Source organism: Stegodyphus dumicola, chromosome 12 (genome assembly GCF_044657685.1).
Source record: "Stegodyphus dumicola isolate Sdum_Otavi_A_Nest chromosome 12, ASM4465768v1".
Lineage (NCBI taxonomy): Eukaryota > Metazoa > Arthropoda > Arachnida > Araneae > Eresidae > Stegodyphus > Stegodyphus dumicola.
The window spans coordinates 41889087-41911219 of record NC_140779.1 but is presented as its reverse complement, the minus strand read 5'-3'; the positions used below and the strand labels follow the sequence as shown (position 1 = coordinate 41911219).

At 31.9% G+C, this 22133-nt stretch overlaps 1 protein-coding gene across 1 annotated transcript in view; it reads left to right on the top strand.

Annotated features, from left to right (window-relative positions):
- Window positions 1-22133, top strand: part of Nup35 (nucleoporin 35) — a 64355-nt gene that overhangs the window by 9184 nt on the left and 33038 nt on the right. The window contains exons 2-4 of the mRNA XM_035354514.2: window positions 936-1060; window positions 1302-1426; window positions 16471-16573. Coding sequence (XP_035210405.2) covers window positions 936-1060; window positions 1302-1426; window positions 16471-16573 — 353 coding nt within the window. The remainder of the gene's footprint in view (window positions 1-935; window positions 1061-1301; window positions 1427-16470; window positions 16574-22133) is intronic.

The window sequence follows — 22133 nt, the reverse complement described above, 5'->3', positions numbered from 1 at the left end:
GAGAAAGGTGAAGGAACAGTTAGAGGAAACCGGAGCCAAAATAGAGATAAAGCTACCCAAATAAATGCTTTTCTACATAGTTGCCAACATGTTTAACTTTTTGATTGGGTGCAGATAATTAGAATGTACAAAAAATGTAACTATTCTAGCTACAGTTTTATTATTATTATTAATAAGCCAAAAAAAGTATTTTTCTATGCATTTCTATGAAAGCCGCATTGTGCTACTATCATTGCTTGATGAACCGCATTGTGCTACTATCATTGCTTGATGAAATACTGACCTTTTGTGTTTTCTGTGACTTTAGATCATTTATTATATTGTTGCGTGCGTATGGGTTTGTTATGAATTGAATGCACCAGTCCGATGAAAAATTAATAAAATTTATTATTATCACAGCAAATAAAACAAAATGCTTAAATTTCCTTAGATATTCATACAGTATCCCAATATCTCACAGTAGTTATCTTTTAAACTACTAAAAACATTCAACAGAACTAATTCAAAATAGAGAAACATAGAGAAAGCTAATCCAATTTCACCGCGAATTTGCTACAGTAAACAGCAGCAGTTTTTTAAACAAACTTTTAAAACAACTGCTAAAATAAAACTGAACTGAGAGGTTTTCCACCTTTTATAAGCTTTTTAATTCACACACAAGCATTTTCTCGTATTTTCTTGATTTTTTCCTGAAAAGCAAAAGTGTGCAATTACGAGATATCTATTTATTAAATGCGCATACTCCTGTAATTTTCCTGGCATAGCTTTCTGTTTAAAATAAGTCGCATGCAGCATTGCACGGGGAAATGAAACAATTCTATTAAAAATAGCAAACTAAATAAATCAATACGAAAACCATAACACTATGTATTGCTGTAATTTATGCATCATCTGCTTTAAAAGCAAACTAATTAAAAAGTGTATTTCTATTGCAGATCCAGGTAGTCCTAATACAGAACCAATGACTCTTGGTTCTCCTGTATCTAGTCCAAAATCCAAAGCAACTTCCAGTCAAAGTTATTTACCACCTTATTTATTTGGAGAGGTTTCAACATCACCTGTAAGATATTTTTTTTTTTTTATTTATTTCTTATGCATTTTTGTTTAAGGGTATTTTAAGTAATTTCTAATTTTATTCAATTTTATATTGTACTTAATATTTCCTGTTCCTGTCTTAAGAAACATTAGACAGAAAGAAAAAGGAATAGTTTTTAAAAAGCTTTTAATATTTGATAATGAAGTTTTGTGTTGTTATTAAATTAAAAACAATATTATGGGATTAATTTTTATTATTTTTTAAGGTTGGAGCAGCAACCTGGAGTACACCTAAGCAGCATAACACATCTTTTCCTTCAACTCCTAGTCAACACAGTTCTCTTTCCCATTACAGAGATCAACAAATCTCATTTCAGTCCCCAGCATCTAGGTTAATACTTTTATCTCTTGTTTCATTATCATTAATTTCTTAATTTGGGATGTTTATTCAATAGAATTAAAAATTTGTATAATGTTAAAATGTTAAATAAATGATAAAGTAAATGAGTAATAAATAAATAATAATAAATAATAAAGTGAAGTGTTAAAAAATTTTATACATTTTCATTTTTAACCGAGAAAAATTCTTATTAGATTATTATTTATTTTCAATTGGCTATCTGGCACGTGTCTATCTTTTTCAGAAACAATGTTGTAGTGCTTGTTTGATTATAGAATCTTAGCAAAATAGTGCATCTGAAGAAAAACCCTTGTCATATTATTTGTTAAAATATTCTAAAAAATTTAAATCAACACTATTCTAAGCTTTAAAGTTTAAATATGTATACTTCTTTTATATATGGCAGGTGTTCTGCAAGTTTCAACTCTATCAAATTAAAAAATAAATGTCTAAAGTTACTTTCTCAGTTTTCTAACATAGTTCCCTTTGACTTAATACACTTAGCATAGAGACCTATGGTATCCTTCAAACTATCATCATCAAATAGTGCTGTGAACTATGTGTATATTGCTTCAGTTTTTAAATAAAAAAAAATTTGCTTATGCCCATGTCTTTAGAATATGTTAAGATGGACCATGTCTTTAGAATATGTTAAGATGGATGATAAATTGAAATGTATATTGCTGAGTAGCAGTCGAGGAGATCTGAGCCTTGTGTGCCTTGCATACTATAATATTGTTTTATAAAAACAGCATCTTTTTTCTGAGTTTGTCATGGTGTTTTACTTTGACTTAAATCAGTAAGTATTGTGTGATTATGCAATAATGCTCCTTTTCTTTATGTGAAAGGGGGGGGAAAGGTTGAAATCTTCCTGTAAGATTTCTAGGTGCTTACCAAGTCACGAAATTTTCAGAATGCATCAAACTCTGACAACCATGTGCATAACAATTCTTCAGTTCAATTCTTAACAAACATCATCATTTTAATAAGCCTTTATTTATTTTATTTTTTTTTTTTTTAAATTCAAGTTCAAACCGTTTTTCGAGAAATTGTCATATTTTGTGTTAAAACACAACTTTAAAACATACACTTGCAGAACTTGCCTATATTGGGGGGGGGAACTATGATAACATTTCTAGGGGAATACAGTATTTTATGACAAAATTGTGAAAATAACATCACGGAAATATGGTCATAAAACATTGCCGTGAAATTTCTGCCAGAGCAAAAATGAATACCTGTTTGTAAATGTGTTTATTGATTTTGGGATAAATACCTAATGTAAACATAAATCATATATTTAGTAATTTTTAGGTCAGTTATAGGTCATTTTCTTTTCCTTCTATTGACAGCTTTCCACACCATACTTTTTTTTTATTTGTTTATTTCCAGTCACAGGGGAGCCACTTTTCATCACATATGCATTTCGCACAAGCGTGTGCATTTCATGCAGGATCTTTTCTGCTCAGTTCCATAGCGAACAGTAAAACTGTCCCTTGTCTATTTTTCAACTCGTAGTCCTTTAGCACATATTTTTTCAGTGGTCAAATCTGTGCTATTGCATGATCTGGGATCTTCTTCAAGTAACAGTCTTTCTTGTTCTAAATGTGGCAGCTTAGCTTTTGACAGTGACATGGGAAAGTGGTATATAGTCATAAACTGCCACCATGCATTCAGGAATATTAACTCTTTGTTTTGCCTTTTGTTAAGAACTCAGTTACTAAACAATGTTTGATAATTTCAGTGGTATTTTCTGATCAGCTCAGTCCCACTGAAAAAGTCACAGACTTGTTGCCAACTTTGTATAGCATTCACAGACTCATTGGCAATTTTGGTGAGACAAAGATGCCAATGAATGCCAATTTCTTTGCGTCTGCTTCAGTGATATATCCACTTATTATATCCACTAATTATTCAGTGATATATTCACCACACATTTTCTTTTATGTTCTTCTTTTTCCATAGAAGATACGCACACTTCTTAGAGTAATTACCTTAATCAGTAATGGTGTTTGGAAATAATTCCAATTCTAAATCACAGTTTCACTGGTATATATTCCAGCAAAAAATAAAGTGAACAACTGGTTTAAACGAGAAATGGCTATCTTCAAATCAGCTTCTGACCCATACACTAATGTTTTACTTCCTATTTTTTACATTGTATTTCAAGAAGATTTAAGAAGTACATCTAAATGTAATCTAAATTTTTTGCATTCTCTGTTGTTGGACAAAAATCTTATTTTTGAAGAAATGCAGCACTTTTTTTTTTTTTTTTTTTTTTTTCATCACCCATCAAACTCCACAGTCCCATTAATGAATCATTATGAAAAACAAATGTACTTGATGTAGAAAGAAATACTAATGAGAAAAATTAACTTTAAATTTCAAAGTGCAAATCTGCATGTATTTAAACTCATATATGCTATTCACGTACCATCCTTAAATACTTTTTGGCAACATTGTGGGTTTCTAGTTAAATACTTTTGGGCAACATTGAGGGTGCCACATAAATACTTTCTGGTGACCATGGTGCATGTCCGATCAATACTTATTCGAGATTTTTCAATTAAGGTGCAGATGAGAAGAACAGCTCCCACCACTGTGTCTGGCAGGTGGCGGTCGCTATAGCAACAAGGCTAGTATATTTCAAATAGGGGCGAACCAAGGGTTGATTTATTTTTATTTTGTTTTTGCCGACTGTTGGCTGAGAGGAAAAGAGTTATCATTCATCTTCAAGACACTCATACAGAAAATGGGTCAAGGCTCGTTTCTATAGCAAAAAACAGCTGCAGACTAACTGCCGAGAGTTTTTCTTATCATAGACAGACTGTAACTTGACATTTAACCTCTTGGTGTGCCTTTATCAATTAAATAATCCAATTAATCTCAAATCATAGAGAAGTTTCCCTAAAACTAATTAAGTATACAGTATGTAAAATCGCTAAGCAAATAATGCTTTAGTATTGGGTTTACAAGCTTACAGTATTCTCAAGTTCTCCCTTCTTTGCCTGTGACATCCCGCCCGGATTCCAGCACAAACACATATGGCTTCCATAGCTGTAAACATAGCTCCAATCTTACAAGAGTTGTTACTCATTTAGTACTAGGCAGGGGGCATGTGTAGCTTAAAGTATGCTATGGCCACAAGTAATATTTACTCCCAATAAATCATAAACCAAGTCATATGGACTTGAAGAATAATGGTAGAAACATCCAGGAGACAGAGGAAGATATTTATTTAGGAGTGAAATTTGACAAGAAACTCTTTTGGCAGAATTATATTGATAATGTGATTGATAGAGCTCAAAAAAAGGCTAACGGTGATTAAAAGACTCACAGTAGTAAAATGGGGTTGTGGAAGAGAAACTAAATAAAACATATAATTTATACATCAAGCCATTAATTTGCTATTGTTGTGATGCCTTTATACAAATATTTCGAAACTTGAAGTCTTTCAAAATCAGGCCCTGATCATGTTACTGGAACTGTGAAAATCACTCCAGTATAGGCAATAAACCATTGAAGGAAATTATTCAGAAAAGAGCTTTAATGCTATATGAGTATTAATCTGATTACCATCAACAAAATTATAGAGAAATTATGATATCTCTAGACTTAGAAGATTGAAGACTCAGGATGCATTTTTGCAGAAACTTTGAAAGCTGAAATCAGATTATTTCCTTCTGGATGTTTCCACAGAAGAACTATTGAAACCAACAAGTCCTATCCACCTAAAATCTATTAGAATTGAATGTTATTTAATGTATGCTAAGACAAAGTCATCATTAATTGATAGTGAACTAAAAGAAGCTGCTGTGGAAACAGTTTATTCTGGGTATCCAAAGAATAATTGACTTCACATGTATACTGATGGATCAAAAATGCTCAGCAAAGTTAGAGCTGATGTGTATTCAAAGCTTTTTACATTCTATTCTTCCTTTGGTCCATTTTAGATCAGTTTTAAGGAAAAACTGGAGGCAATTGCAACTGAACAAATTATTGTTAGAACAATTCAAGTAAAAAAAATCTGATGTGTACACCACATGACTTCCTTGTACGCAATATTAAATTATATGCATTTTTTCTTGCATTTTATTTAAACTTATTAGATTGAATTAAACCTACTTTGCCGACAGCGCATAAACCACTATAGAATAAATGCATTCTTTAAAATTCACTTTGTTTACCATAGCGACACTCTGGCGCTAGGTTTACTTAACAGTATTATATTTCGTTCATATTATAACTCAGAATGCACAAAATGTATATCATTTAAAGAATTATCTAATCGTTGCCACATGTTCTATTCAAATACTATAATAAAGCTAGAACTGTGTATAAAAGAAATTAAGCAAATAAAACCAAAAAGAAACAGTTTTTCACAGACGATTGAGTATTTCTCATTTAATTAATTCAGTTCTTACTTCGCGAGAAGGCAAAAACACATAAAAACTCAAAATATCTATATTAAAAATTACGAAGTAAATCTCAAACGCTTATTTCCTCGAAAAAATTCCAGAAAGAATTAAGCATGATTTAATTGGCAATAATAAATGAATGTGTTATTTTTGTTGTTGCGAAGGTAAGTTTCTCTAGATTGGCAACAAATCCACTAGTCTCCTGTTTCAAATGTAAACATCAATGGCTGCCATTAAAACAGGCTTAGTGGCAATTAAACAATTTTAAAATTGCTGATAATTCTAAAAATATTGCACACAGATTTACTAAAGGCATAAAATTCTTAACCTCATGATAAAAACAATATAATTCAATCATTTTTAAAGACAAAATGTACAATTTACAAACATATGAGAGTAAAGAAACTGAGATCGCTGAGCCGGGTAACAGATTGGATATATATATAAATATATTTATATACGTTTGGTGCGGCCGATTGCAACCAAATAACAAGGTGCACATCTACATGTTATAGCAGTCCTATATACAAAATTTCAACGTTCTGAGGCTACTCGTTTTTGAGTTATGCGAGATACGTTCGTACAGACGCCACGAAAAATTCTCTTCAGTATTAATTTTAAAGCAGTTTTATAATTTTTTTGAAGGAAAAGAGTATTTTATTCTGTCCTTACATACATATATCATGCAAAAACATCGTTAAATTGCATTCGATAGCGGTCAAAATGGATATTTTCATTGAAATATGCTGCCTGAAACTTTTCGCGATTACAATACTTCCTTTTTACTTCGTACAAGGAAGTAAATATTGTTCTTTTTTCAGACGCCCCTTCAGCCATTCAAGTGATTTCTGCCCAACTGTTTCTCAAGGTGCTATATGTGCTGTAGCTATAACACCATCTATTGGTTGCTCATTGTCTTCTGTATCCGACATAACAGTGATATTGTCATACAAATGATTTTTAATGTGACTTCTCCAGTTTCCTGTTATTATACTCTAAAATGAAAGAGTGCAGTTATGCATTTAAAGCATCTATTTAGACATTTTATTAAAATATAGATCTATGCATGGAAATACCACAAAAATCCATAACCTTCGATATGAAAAAGTTTGTGCAGTAAAATATTTTATGCTGTAAAATTTTATACTTGCTATTTTTTTTAATGATTTTGAGTATTTCTGATGCATTTTAAGATTTTGTATTAAAATTTTACTGAAAAAGTTTTAAAAAAATCAGTTCTATTTATAAATATTAACAATATTTTTTATGTTCAGCATAATAGCAAAAAAGCTGGTTGCCATAGCATTGGTCCTGCATTTGAGATGATGATCTTACTGGTAAGACAATTACAGAGTTGCCAACTCTCCCAGTTTAGGCGGGAGACTTCCGATTTTCGACCACTCTCCCGCCAACCCAATTTACAATATATTTCTCCCGACTTATTCTTAAAATTTCTCACAATTATTATGGAACTTGGCTTAATACTTTGTTATATGAACAAAGAAAAAAGGGGATTTTGGACATCTGAAAAGCAATTGAATTTTCTCTAGATTATATCTAAAACAAAACCTTGCGAATTAGATAACTTCTGCTTTGTAAGTGAGAGCATTTCGTATCCAGAAATGTTGTTCTCCAGTTTTCGAATGGGCATCGTGCTCCACTGTGTGTCATCTGGCATATATTAGCCAATGAGGATAAAGCAAGCTGTTATTTGGATGTTCTTTAGTTAATTCGGTCATTTTGTCCTGAGTTGCGTGAATACACGTGCCTTCGGGAAATATTTTTAGAAATTATCATCTTTTGTTATGTCTGCGAGAGAGGTGAAATACTCGTGTACATTTAAAAAATCGTACATAGTTGACTTTCATTCCATTATTTCCTCAAGGAAAAATAAATTTGCGATGTGCACCCCCTGTCGTAGCGATTTTTCGATTTCGCATGGTGGAAGGGCGGATGTTCTCAAACATGCGTGTACAAAAAAACACAAGGATAACATGAGTTGTTTTGAAAAAAATGAAAAATTAAATTTTTCTTTGGAAACAAAGGACCAAAAAGTTATTAATGCAGAATGTCTGTTCTCTGCCTTTTTACTGGAGCACAACCTGCCACTATGCCACGGCTGAAAGAGGGGCAGCTTCTTTACCAATAAATGTGGATAAATACATTGTTGATATTTATTATTATCTTGAAAGGAGTTCTAAAAGGAAGGAAAAATTGAAACAGTTTCAACAGCTGCATAACGGCAGCTTACAATTAGAAAAATTGGATGAAGTTTATAAAATCAGCTAGGATTGACACCCAGTGGAGTTTAATTGGAAAACTGAAAGATGCTGATGGAATTTTAAAATATAGTGAACTGTCTAGAATTATGTTGGCCATCTTGACAGTTCCCTATTGTAATGCAGAGTGTGAGAGGATTTTCAGTGTTGCGAAACCGAGGACTGAATTTAGATCTAATATGATGACACATTAGAAATGTGATGTTCATGTGATTTCTAATGTGATGACACATTAGAAAAACATGTATTAACAAAAGCAGGCTTATGTGGCAATTGCTGTGAACAAAATTATGAAGTTTCTTTCTTAAAGAAAGCAAAATCTGCCACTGTTTATAACATTTGTACGAAAACTCATTAAAGTGTTTTTTTGTTTTCTTAAACGATGCAAGTAATAAAAATGTTTTTTTATGTGTAAGGTATTTTTGTGTTGCTTGCATTTAAGAATTAGTTACTATTTAAAGTTAATTCATTATTAAAAATTATATTTTCGTCATTTAAAAAGTCTTTTTAACATTGTGAAAAATCTCCCGTTTTCTTAAAAAAAATCTCCTGATTTTTGAGTGTCATAGGTTGGCAAGTATGCAATTAAACGACCAGTCAGTTCGTCTTCTTGAAATTAATGCTTAAACTAGCGAATGTCCAGCAAACTGGATTTAAAAGAATTGATTTAATAATAGTTTACATTCCCAAGTAGCAGACTGGTTCGAGAGGTGGCAAAGTGTTCGTGGTAACTTTTATGACATCTTTACAACGATGTGAAGACGCAAAATATTTGCCGTCGCATCTTGGCAATTTGTCAACGTCGTTGAAACGTCATGATATGACCGCTTTTAGACGTGGTTGTTTTAGCATCTTTTTCATAGTTTATCAGCGTTAATTTTAGATTGAAAAAAGACTAAACCTTCCCTTTCAAGTATCTGAAGTCCGCATTAAATTTATTTTGCAATGTTTCATTATTTTATTTCATCTAAATATATTAATCTAAAGGCCAGTTTACATCTGTCAGAGCCGCTTGTAGCGAGTCGCTCGTCCGTGCGTTTCGAACCGAGTGAACGGACTTGTACTCTGATAGATTGTTTACACCAATCAGAGTGGACTGACAACGCGCCTCCGTTTGTTTATGAAATGGATACCGACGTGGCAGCTGCAGGAAAGAATATGCATTGAACATACATAGATGTTCTTTGGCTGCAGTGCTTGAAGTCTGGGAAGCAGTTTCAAACGAATTAATTTCTGCTCTTGCGAGGGGAAAAAAAAGAAGAAGAAAAGGAAATGGGTACGTGACTGGGTAGCTTGCCGCAATGAATTAGGAGTATCAAATGTATTATTAAATGAATTTCGGACGAGAATGTCCAAAGTTACAAAAACGTTATTGCATATCAGATAGAAGAATTTAAACGAAACTCAGTTTGAGAGAAGTTATTTAGTCAACTGTGGTTACTGAAATTCAAATTAACGAAGTTTTTCTACTATGTACAACTGTTTATTTACATCTAATTAATAATGTAAAAGTAATAATGTGTTTTATTATTTATTAATAGAGAGAATATATTTATTCAACCAGAATCCACAGAATCAATAGCTCTCTGTGCATGTAATTAATTATGCAGAGTTCTGACTGGAACTGTGTTATTTCTAGAGAAGAATGCAATATTAACACATAAAATATTTATTCAAAGCAATGGCAGAAGTAAAATGTATAATATCTACCTAATTATTCAGAAAATCTTAAATAAATAAGTAGCAAAAAACTTAGGAGCATTACATATATTACCACAGGTAAAAGAATATGTATATTATGACATAGTTCCAACAGGAAGATATTTATCTTAAATTCTTACTTTTGGATCCTACTTAAATTGTGTTTCTGGACAACACACAAAGTGATATCAACAAAATTAATAATGGTTAAATATAGTGATTATATTTTACTTTTAAAATGCTAAAACGGATAGTTTAAGAAGATTAGAATTCATCTAGCATAATTTGTATAAGCCTTAATACACCTTCAGTACACTCACACATCCAAGCTGAACATGTTTCACATCCAAGCTGAATTGTAACGAATTATAGCCCAGAATGCTTTTATACAAAGCAAGAAATTTAAATATCCACAATAAAACAGATTTATTTATTTTTTTCATAATTCCATTTTTATTTTTATAGTTTATAATATCATATATTTATTGCATCATAATGTAGGATGCTTGTAGAAAAACGAATATAAGCTCACATAATTATAGAAGTATGCAACATCTTAATGAAGCAGTGAAGTGTTCCCTAAAACACTTCATAAGATGCGTATGCATTAAAAAGTGCCATGGTTTGGCTATCGCTTTACATCTTGGCATTATAGAACTCACTGTCACGACGTCCCTGCGAACGCTGCTCAGACTAAATTCCCGGATAGATTTTTCAACAGGTTCAAAGTAGAAACGGAAGCGCTGACTCATCTCCCCTACGTTTCTACTCCGTTGAAGTGAGCGTTTACACTCTCAAAGTAATCGTAACGAGCGGCTCGCTCCGAGCCGCTCTGACAGGTGTAAACTGACCTTAAGATAGATTCAAATAACGAAGTATAAATTTAATATAAATGCTTGAATTTTTAAATTTAATCAGCATTAAAAATACGTGCTAAATTATTGTTAAAATTTTGTTAAAATAATTAATACTTAAAATACTTTGTTATAAATATTATAAAAATATTAAAAAAATGAAACTAATTTATAAAGTTATTATTATTAAGTTATGCATTTTATATATTTAAAAAAATCATATTTCTGAAATCAATGCAAATCTCATGTTGGCAATTATTTTACTGCTGAAATATGACTGACTTTATTATTTTTGAAGTAAAAATGAATTTATTTGAATTAATATGCTGACATTAATATGAAACATTTTTACCGCATACAGAGCAAAAAGTGCAATTTTCGCGAAGATATGATTGTGCGTGAAGATGTATTCACGGTTATAAATGGGGCGATTTTAAGAATTCTGAGAAAATGTCCAATGTTAAAAGATATTGCATATCCGTGCATATTTAATGAATGTCCAATATATCTGACAAATAACTCCGACAGTTAGGAGAAGCAGAACGGAAAAATTAATGGAAAAGGAGAAAGAAATGTTAACACTTTTAATGGAAAACGACAAAATTAATGGCTTTGATAAATTACTAATAAATGTTGACATCAAAATTAGAGAAACTGTGAACAAAAATACAAAATTTGTTACCTATAAAAGTTCTGATGAAATGTTTGTTATGTTTTTGTCCATCTCCTTGCATTTAAAAATGATTGGTTTAATCCTAGTATACAGTACACTCGGGATTTCGCGATATTGACATTACAAATGTTTTAGTGATTATTGTTATATATATAGCGAGCCCGATAAATATTTTTTTGTAAATATAATCTTGTGAACATTGGTCGTAATTATATTCAGTTGAAATAATTCTTCTATGCCATTTAAAAAAGATTCTATAAAATTATCAGAAGAACCACTGAAAGGTTTAATGCCATCATACAAACCGCTGAGAAGTCTAGACTGAACTGCTTTCGAGAGATTGACATTCCATATACATATTATTTACTAGATGATTATATAAACAAACATCGCAGCTCGAGGCTTGTGCGCTTTGGCTAGCTGCCAAATTCGAACAAGTTAGTTAACAGCGCAATAATTTCAGGCTCCATCTTATTTTCAGAAATATTTTCTTCTCGGTTTTGTAATTCACCGTCGGAATTAAATACTGGAGAGTTTCAATACAGCAAGGGAATGATGGTAAAGAATATAATGATGGCAGTTTATTTTGAATTGAGGAGAAATCATGGTGGTAATTTCTACTTATTTTGTTTGTGAATATCTGCTCTACAATGCAATGTGCTAGTGAAATAGTGTTCTGTTTTGGTGTTTTATGTTTCTGGTGATTAAACTTATATGGTGCTGTTCTCGAGTCTTCAGTGATCCAGCAGTGCAATATTTGGATACACGGATTTGGTTATAACGTCCTAAGTGCTATATTGTATATCACTTATATTAAACTAACAGTTTGGTTCTCAGACCTTTCCGCATATGATCGAAAAAATAGTGTTAAGGAAACATTAGGATTACTATGAAATATTGTAATCTATAACTATGTGATATTTAAGTGTGTAATATTAGAAAACACTAAATATTGTTTTATTGATTGCAAATTGCAGTTTTATTACTTTTCGCTTGTTATCTATTCTTCCAAACACTGTGTAAGTCACGTTTTGTTAAATATTGCCATTATGTATGCTTATTAAGTTATCTCAATAAATGAATGTTGGAAATCGGGTTTTATAATTTATTAAATTTAAGTATACTCTATTTTTTCATTTACTTTTTATGTACTTGTGATAAAAAGAAATTCATAATATATAGAAACAAAAAGTTTCATTGTGTACTATTTAACGAAGAGCTTACTATTGTATACTATATTATTTAAATTATTTCTGTACAGTAACTGAAGGAAAGTTATTGATTATAAAAAGTGCATGAAGTAATCATTGTAATCTACCATTATTCTAAAATGTAGAAAACTAAAAATAAGTAAATACATTAATATATGATTGAAAGAAATGGTGTTAAGAAACATCAGCATTACTGGTAAATATATAATATTGCACTCTTAATTATTGCACTTTTAATTGCTTGCTATTTAAAAAAACACAACTTTTTTTTATTAATTGGAAATTTTAGTTCTGTTACCTTCCTTCTGCTATTTATATTTTCAAACACTACTAGTTCATGTTTTTCTTAAATAGTGCTGTCATGTATGTTGTTTTGTTAGGTTATTATTTCATATTAGATATGAATATAGGAAGTTATTAGATTTAGGTATATTTTTGTATAAAATATTTTGATCACATTTATTAACTACTTTATACTGTCTTTCATATGTATATCTTGGAGATATAGAAGTTAATGGTTATATTTTTTACTGTGAAACGCGAATTAATTTATACTTGAGTTCAGGTAAAATACTGATTATGTAACGGCTTCCTAATTTATCATGACGGGCAATTTTCAGTGCCTCTGAGATTTAACAGAAATAAATGTGATAATGTTGTTATAACCAGAAACGCTCTTTTCTTTATTCACATATATATCTTTACTCTTATTTATGTCTGATTGAGTTTTATTTACTTAAAACGTACTATTATTATTATATATTTATAATAACCATTTTCATAATTACTCTCACTTACATACTAAAGGATTAAGAAAAAAAAAATGGGGAAATCTAAAGTAATTTAGTAAAAATTTTAAGTTATTTAAAAAAAATATAGTTTAAAGTACTGAAAATAATTAAGGTTATTATTAATTATGCATATTTAGTCTAAAGAGAAAAAATTGTATTATCTTATGGTTTTCAGGTAATGATAAAATATTGAAAGTTTGGAAAAATACAAGGAATACAAAATTTAAAAAAAAATAAGAAAAATACATTAATTATTAAGCTTATTTTTCTGCATAAATCAATATGTAACACAAGGACGTCATAACGACATTTTCACAACTGTTGCAAAAAGGTGGAATTTTGCAAACATTTAGACGGCGTCAAGACGTCGTGATACGATGCTTTCACAACCGAAATATAATGTGAGGAAGACGCAATAACGACATCTATTCAACATGAACCTTATCTTCAAAGACGTAATAAACACGTCTTTGCAACGGTTAGAAAACAGTGGAGTTTCACTGACATCTGGGCATCTTAAAGACGACATATTGCAACGTTTTTGCAACGACATCTGCGACCAGTTTGCAATGTCGTTATGACGTTACCGTGCTACTTGGGATTCTTGCACATATATGTACAGAAAGTGATATTTTTAAAACATTTTAGAAGGATTTTTATGCTGTTTAATTAATGTTTAAAATGCAAAGAATATTTTTTTAATTGTTTGACGAGAGTCCTTTTTCTGGACTATAAGTTTGCATCGTGGTTTCTGTGATAGAAGGACTTTTCATAAAGCTTTCAGGGTTATGGATTTGCATTTCTCTTCCACTGTTTTTCAGAGTTTATCAATTGGGATGGGTTTGTGCTTAGAAAGAGCTCTTTTCAAGAGACCCAAAGCATAATATTCTGTATCTTCAGGTTATGCATATATACGTTTTCAACATATTAATGGACTTTCCAGTAATATTTTGAAACAGGTATATATGCAGTATCTGCATCAGTCTTCATTTTTTCAAGGAATACAGTGGTATAACCTTAGAAAAATTAGGAATGTTATGTACTTTTTCGGGTATTTATTAATCATCTTTTCATGTAGAAGTTCATGTTCAAGATTGATGGTTTTCCCCCTTTCTGGTTAATAATGTTCTTTATTTTGTACTTAGAAATTGTCATACCATGCATTTTGCAATGTTTTTACTTCCTTGTACGAAGTAAAAAAGAAGTATTGTAATCGCGAAAAGTTTCAGGCAGCATATTTCAACGAAAATATCCATTTTGACCGCTATCGAATGCAATTTAACGATGTTTTTGCATCATATCTGTACGTAAGGACAGAATAAAATACTCTTTTCCTTCAAAAAAATTATAAAACTGCTTTAAAATTAATTCTGAAGAGAATTTTTCGTGGAGTCTGTACGAACATATGTACGTACGTGCATGCGTACGTATCTCGCATAACTCAAAAACGAGTAGCCTCAGGACGTTGAAATTTTGTATATAGGACTGCTATAACATGTAGATGTGCACCTCGTATTTTGGTTGCAATCGGCCGCACCAAACGTATATAAATATATTTATATATATATCCACTCTATTACCTGGCTCAGTGATCTCAGTTTCTTTACTCTTATATGTTTGTAAATTGTACATTTTTTGCTTTAAAAATGACTGAATTATGTTGTTTTTATCTTACGGTTAAGGATTTTATGCCTTTAGTAAATCTGTGTGCAATATTTTTAGAATTATCAGCAATTTTAAAGTTGTTTAATTGCCGCTAAGCCTGTTTTAATGGCGGCCATTGATGTTTACATTTGAGACAGGAGACTAGTGGATTTGTTGCCAATCTAGAGAAACTTAGCTTCGCAACAACAAAGATAACACATTCATTTATTATTGCCAATTAAATCATGCTTAATTCTTTCTGAAATTTTTTCGAGGAAATAAGCGTTTGACATTTACTTCGTAATTTTTAATATAGATATTTTGAGTTTTTATGTGTTTTTGCCTTCTCGCGAAGTAAGAACTGAATTAATTAAATGAGAAATACTCAATCGTCTGTGAAAAACTGTTTCTTTTTGGTTTTATTTGCTTAATTTCTTTTATACATAGTTCTAGCTTTATTATAGTATTTGAATAGAACATGTGGCAAAGATTAGATAATTCTTTAAATGATATACATTTTGTGCATTCTGAGTTATAATATGAATGAAATATAATACTGTTAAGTAAACCTAGCGCCAGAGTGTCGCTATGGTAAACAAAGTGAATTTTAAAGAATGCATTTTTCTATTGTGGTTTATGCGCTGTCGGCGAAGTAGGTTTAATTCAATCTAATAAGTTTAAATAAAATGCAAGAAAAAATGCATATAATTTAATATTCCGTACAAGTAAGTCATGTGGTGGCATCAGATTTTTTGAATTATAGAATAAAAATATTTCTCTTTGGAAGAATCAGAAATATATCCTTCAATCCACAGAAATATATCCATCAATTGCACTCAATTTTTTTGTTTACATGTGGTATTTTAAATAATAGCAAATATAAAAGTAGCAGATGATCTTTTTCATTTTAAATAAGAAGCTGTTTCCAGAAATTATTTTTCTAAAGCAATTACTTCTTCTGAATTCTTTATTGAAATCATTCTAAAAATGTGTAAACACCCTCTGTAAATTTGTGCATCAGTAAATATTACTTTTAAACTATTTTAAAATTGTTTTCGCAATGCGTTTTTAATGATTTAAATTTCTACTTAATAAGTTCTATAAAAGTGTCTTAGTGTATTTTAATAATAAAATAAAAATTTCCTTGGGATGATAAAAATGATTTCTGTTGCTAGCTGTATAGAAAGATTTTCATGTTTCTAATATTAATTAACAGCCCCCCCCCTCTTTTTTTTTTTTTTTTTTTTTTTACAATTTTTAAAAATTAATACTTCCCAAGCTTTAATTAAGGAGTATTTTTTGTAATGCTCTTCGACTTAAGTATGCTGCATGCCAGTATAGACTACTGGTAAAATTATTAGATTTATATTTTTCATCAAGTAACTACTCGATATACTTTGTTATATTAAGATCCATTTTTCCAAATAATTTCACTAATCATAAAGAAACTCATCTTTGATTTAGATCCTTAATAAATACACCAACTGCTGGTAAAAGTGGAGGACCTCCTGTGCAAGGTCTTTTATATACAAGTACTACCCCTGCTTCATCTTTCCATATTACACAGGTAAATATGGTAATGTAAAATGTGTTGTTTAAGTGTTTATTTTGTGTGGTGTTAACGATAAATCTATTTAATATTTTGGGGGATATCTGAAATTTTTCATGTGCTTTCTCAGGGATATTGTCCACTCTGGACAATGTGTGGGTAGCAAGGCATATGCCATAGTGCCTGGGTGTGAATCCCAAACCAAGTCGTATGCCAGGGAAAAATAGTCTCATAGGTCCTGTATCAGATTAAGATGAGGGAATTTTGCTGGCCACAGTATTCGCTCTGTATCTTCACTCTCAAGAAATTTGTCAACGAGGTTTACTTGATGTGGATGAGCATTGTCATCCATATGCATCTCTGAAAAGTCTTACGTAAGGTTCTAAGACTGTGACTCTCAACTGTTTTTCACCCCATGCACCCCTTTTCCCATTGCTGGGCATCTAGCATTTCTCTCAATATCACCAGTTTCACACTCCGATTTAATCACTCTTCAGACTGTCAATAATTGCACTCAATTTTTTTAGTGATCGTAAGTACTTCATTAACTGAATCAATTGCTATACATTTCCATTGCATCACTTGAACATACGGAGCCATTCTTTTATTGCTTAAATGACGCAAACCGTTTTTGCTGCACTCTTTATAGAAATTGAATGATGCAATATGAATGAGGAATAATCTTATATTTTGCTTTACAGCAGCTAAGATATTTTTATGTTAACATTACAAAATGTCTTATTTCTTTAGGTAAATCTTTTTTTTTTCTTTTGTCTGCCACTGTATATCCAAAGAAATTATATACAGGGTGTCCCACAAAGGTCCCCTGTTTTCAAAATTAAATAAATCAAAAACAAAGATTGATAGAAGAGTGAAACAAAAGATATGTTTATTTGGACAGCTGTAAAAATCTGATACAGAAGTTTCACATTTAGTTACAAAAGTTGCCAATAGGTGGCACTATAGTCACAGTACATTCTAGAAAATGTAACAAAGGTGTCCTACAGGAGTTGGACAAAAATATGGAAACACCTTTAAAAAAAACATGTTTCTTTGCTTAATATGGTGTAGGAAACCCGTTGGCATCCAAAACAGCTTGCAGTCTTCTCGGAATGGATAAATACAGTTCCTGTCTGTTTGCCAAGGGAATATTATACCATTCTTCCTGCAAAACAGTGGCAAGTTCAGATAACGATGTTGGCGGTGGATAACGAGAACGCACTTTCCGTTCCACTGTAGACCACAAAGGTAGATAATATTCAGGTTGGGTGACTGTGGTGGCCAGGGGAGATGGGACAACTCATCCTCGTGCTCAGAAAACCAGTCCTGGACAATGTGAGCTGCGTGAACAGGGGCTTTGTCGTCTTGGAAGACACCATCACCATCGGGGAAAAAAGTTTGTACCATGGGATGAACTTGATCGGCCAAAATGTTCACATAAGTCTTGGCAGTCATGTGCCCTGACACAGTTATCGTGGGGCTAGCAGAGAACCACGATATGGCTGCCCAAACCATAACAGAACCCCCGCCATGTTTCACTCTTGGCAACAAGCAGTCTGTATTATAGGCTTGAGATGGCGTTCTCCAGACGTAAACTCGGCCAGAAGTGGGAAACAATGTGAAAGAAGACTCGTCAGACCATATTATTCGCTTCCACTGCTCTATAGTCCAGGCTTTATGACTTAAACACCACCTTTTCCTGTTACGGGCATTAGCATCACTGATGAGTGGCTTCTCAATTGCAGTACGGCCAGCAATTCCCTGTTTATGAAGCTCCCTTCTAATTGTTTTGGTACTCACAGGGTTCGGTAACACAACATTCATTTCAGCAGTAACTTTTGCAGCTGTGGTCTTCTTATTTTTTGTCACAATTGCCCTTAATGATCGTCTGTCACGATCGCTCAGGACACACTTTCGTCTGCGCTGTGATTTAGCAGATGATGTTTTTCCGCTTTTCAAATATACGGAATAAATCTTCGATACAGTACCTCTTGAAACACTAAACACCTCGGCTACCTTGCTTACGGAAGCACCTACCATACGTGCTCCAACAATTTGCCCACGTTCGAAGTCTGTTAACTCTGACATAATGCAATGACAACCTCACATAACAGTACTCCGACAACAACTGAACTGTTTAGCACATTTACGAAGTTGTATAGGTGGCGTCAGTAGTCAAAAACGCCAGCGCCACCTACATATTTCATTAAAATCCATCTTTCTTTTCAAACATGCATTTCACAAGGTGTTTCCATATTTTTGTCCATTCACTGTATGCAATCCATTGTTGAAATCACATCATAAGTTTTTCAAAATGCCCACATTTCGTAGTACAGATGTGGAACAAACCAATGAAATTTTCACACACTGCAAATTTGTGGTTTTGCAGCTGAGGATGGTGGTTTGGTAAAACCATCGAAATTAGTCCTGTGAAAATTTTGAAAATATAACACTGATTTTTGTTGTTTGACTTCTGAATGAGTTATCACTATGTCTGAGATAGAACATTAGAATCCTAGGAAGGTTATAAAACAACTTTTTATTTAAACATAACTTTGAGTGTACAGCCATTTCAAATCAAACTTTGTTCAGTAATTGAAGACTACACAATTAAGTACTGATTTATAAGCTGGCTCAGTAAATTGCCAGTGCTTCAGATTAAAATATCGGCATCGAGAGAACACAAAGGCAAGATAATTGCATTTAACTAGAGCTGGCAGAATCTAAACACGTCATGCGCAGTGCCAGAAACTTTCTCAAGATCCAAAAATCACAGCTTAAAAACATAAATAAACAATTTTGCATCCTGGTAAGGAATATGGAAAGAAGAATTTAAAGTGCAGATCCAAACCATAATAACTGGTTGGTTTAAAATAAGATACAAAGCAATTACTATTTTTAGAATAGATAGGGAAAATACCCAAATTAAAACGAAGAATTAAGGGGCTAATGCTCATTTAAGTTATACAGTCAAAAGTTGTTAATTCGGACACCCATAATCCGGAATGATCTATAATCCGGACCTCAAAGCTACAAACTTTCTGCGCATGCGTAGCGTTGACGCATGCGCGTAAGACCTTTACCGCTGCAAATTTGCGTGTGCGCATGCGCAAAATACGTTTATGAATGCGCGTTTAATTTATAACGAACGGGATAAGCTAAGCTAAAATTATCTAATTATCTATTTCAGTTAATGTTGCAGATTGCGTTGTTCCTTAATCTTCGAATTGGATCCGGATTATTATTTTTTGCAGACTGTTAGAGCAATTTTATAAAAGTAAGCTTGAACTTTCGATTATGTCAAATAGAATTTCCGATATATATTTACTAATATGTAAAGGATATACAAAGCGAAAGTATCTTTCGGAGTCCATTAAACAAAAAATGGAATTGCTGCAAAAAATGGATAAAGGCATATTCTTTGTTTATCTAAACTTAAACGTTTGTTTATCTAAACTTTGTTTATCTTTAACGCCGCGGCCGTGTGCAATGAATTGGAAGTTGATTTATCAGCACTATCCTTATCTTAAGGGCAGATGTTTTTATTTTATTTGGCTTATAATTGCTTACTCAGTGTAGTATTTCATCTCAATGTACTCTGTCTTTGATATGATTTAAATCAAATGCCTCGTCATTATAATTCGCTTCCGATAGCGAAGAAAGTGACATAGGTTATTGAAAACGAAAAAATTTCGATTGAGAAATTAGTCGGTATTCTGGATACAGCAATTATAGGACTTGAACAGCGGAACTTTGTAACTGAACAGGAAATTATGTCTGTTTATAGAATTAAAGAGAATGTATTATCACATAAAAAACGAAGCAACTGAAACAACTTACATTGAAAGAAATGTTTAATAAAGTAAACAAATAAATATTAAGCTTTTTTTTTTTTTTGTCAATTTTGATACCCTTTAGATCATAATTGTTCTTTATTTCGTAAATTACGGTTTCATATTTTTACTTTTATTATTTCTGCATGCCATTTTACCAGATTTAAACTGATGATCTATAATCCGGAAAAATCAATAATCCGGAATCGCCGAAGTCCCGACGAGTCCGGATTAATGATTTTTGACTGTAATAATTTTAGGTAGTCTTCTGTTATCAGGACCAGCTTCAGAAGTGTATGTATGAACATGTATGCACAAGCGTACATACTCGTGTACCTATATACATGCATACATGAACACATACATACATCTCTACGTATAATAAAACAAAGAGTCTGTCTGTCTGTGTGTGTGACTTTCGTTCGCGCTGCGCGTAAGCTAATAGACCCACTGCTACGAAATTTGGTACATAGGTACATCTAGACAAGAGCCAGTGCACCTCGAAGTGATTTTTTCGAAATTCGAATTTGAATTTTTTTAATTTTATGTTTTGTGACGAAATCGCGTCATTTTGACACATAATGGGCTATAGGAAAGCGAGATTTTACTCTATACACTCCATTTTCACAAGTTATTTTACGAACTTAAAATAAATTTCTTGTTTCAATAAATCGTTTAAATACGAATGTATTTAACAAAGGGAGCATAACACCTTTTCAACGGGAATTTTTCTAAAAAAGCTTATTTTTAAAAATGTACAGTTTATTTTTCTTTGATTTTTGGACACATTAAACTTTCATCCTTGCGACTGCTTTTACAAAAAGAATTTTGGAAAAATGATAATATTTTGTATCCTTAAAAGATTTTTTTAAATGAAGCTTCAGAGTCCACATCTCACATCTTTAAAAATGTGATTTTGGCAACAATTTTCCCATCATATGTTTGTTGATAGATTTTTGATGAAATCGCATCATTTTGAATAGTTTCATTCTTTTAGAAATATAAATTTGGCAACAATTTTTCATCGTGTTTCTTATGTCACTGTTTTTAAGAGATTGCACATTTCATCTGATATAGCCTGTTGTCATTTTTTACTTCCTTGTACGAAGTAAAAAGGAAGTATTGTAATCGCGAAAAGTTTCCGGCAGCATATTTCAACGAAAATATCCATTTTGACCGCTATCGAATGCAATTTAACAATGTTTTTGCGTGAATCTGTACGTAAGGACAGAATAAAAGATTCGTTTCCTCCAAAAAAATTATAAAACTGCTTTAAAATTAATTCTGAAGAGAATTTTTCGTGGAGTCTGTACGAACATATGTACATACGTGCGTGCGTACGTATCTCGCATAACTCAAAAACGAGTAGCCTCAGGACGTTGAAATTTTGTATATAGGACTGCTATAACATGCAGATGTGCACCTCATATTTTGGTTGCAATCGGCCGCACCAAACGTATATAAATACTATATTTATATATATATCCACTCTATTACCTGGCTCAGTGATCTCAGTTTCTTTACTCTTATATGTTTGTAAATTGTACATTTTTTGCTTTAAAAATGATTGAATTATGTTGTTCTTATCTTCCAGTTAAGGGTATGCCTTTCGTAATTCTGGAAGCAATATTTGTACAATTATCAACAATTTAAAAGCTGTTTAAGTGTGTTTAAGTTTTAAATAACATGGCAGACATATTTGTTTACATTTGAAACAGCAGAATTGTACATTTGTTGCCAATCTA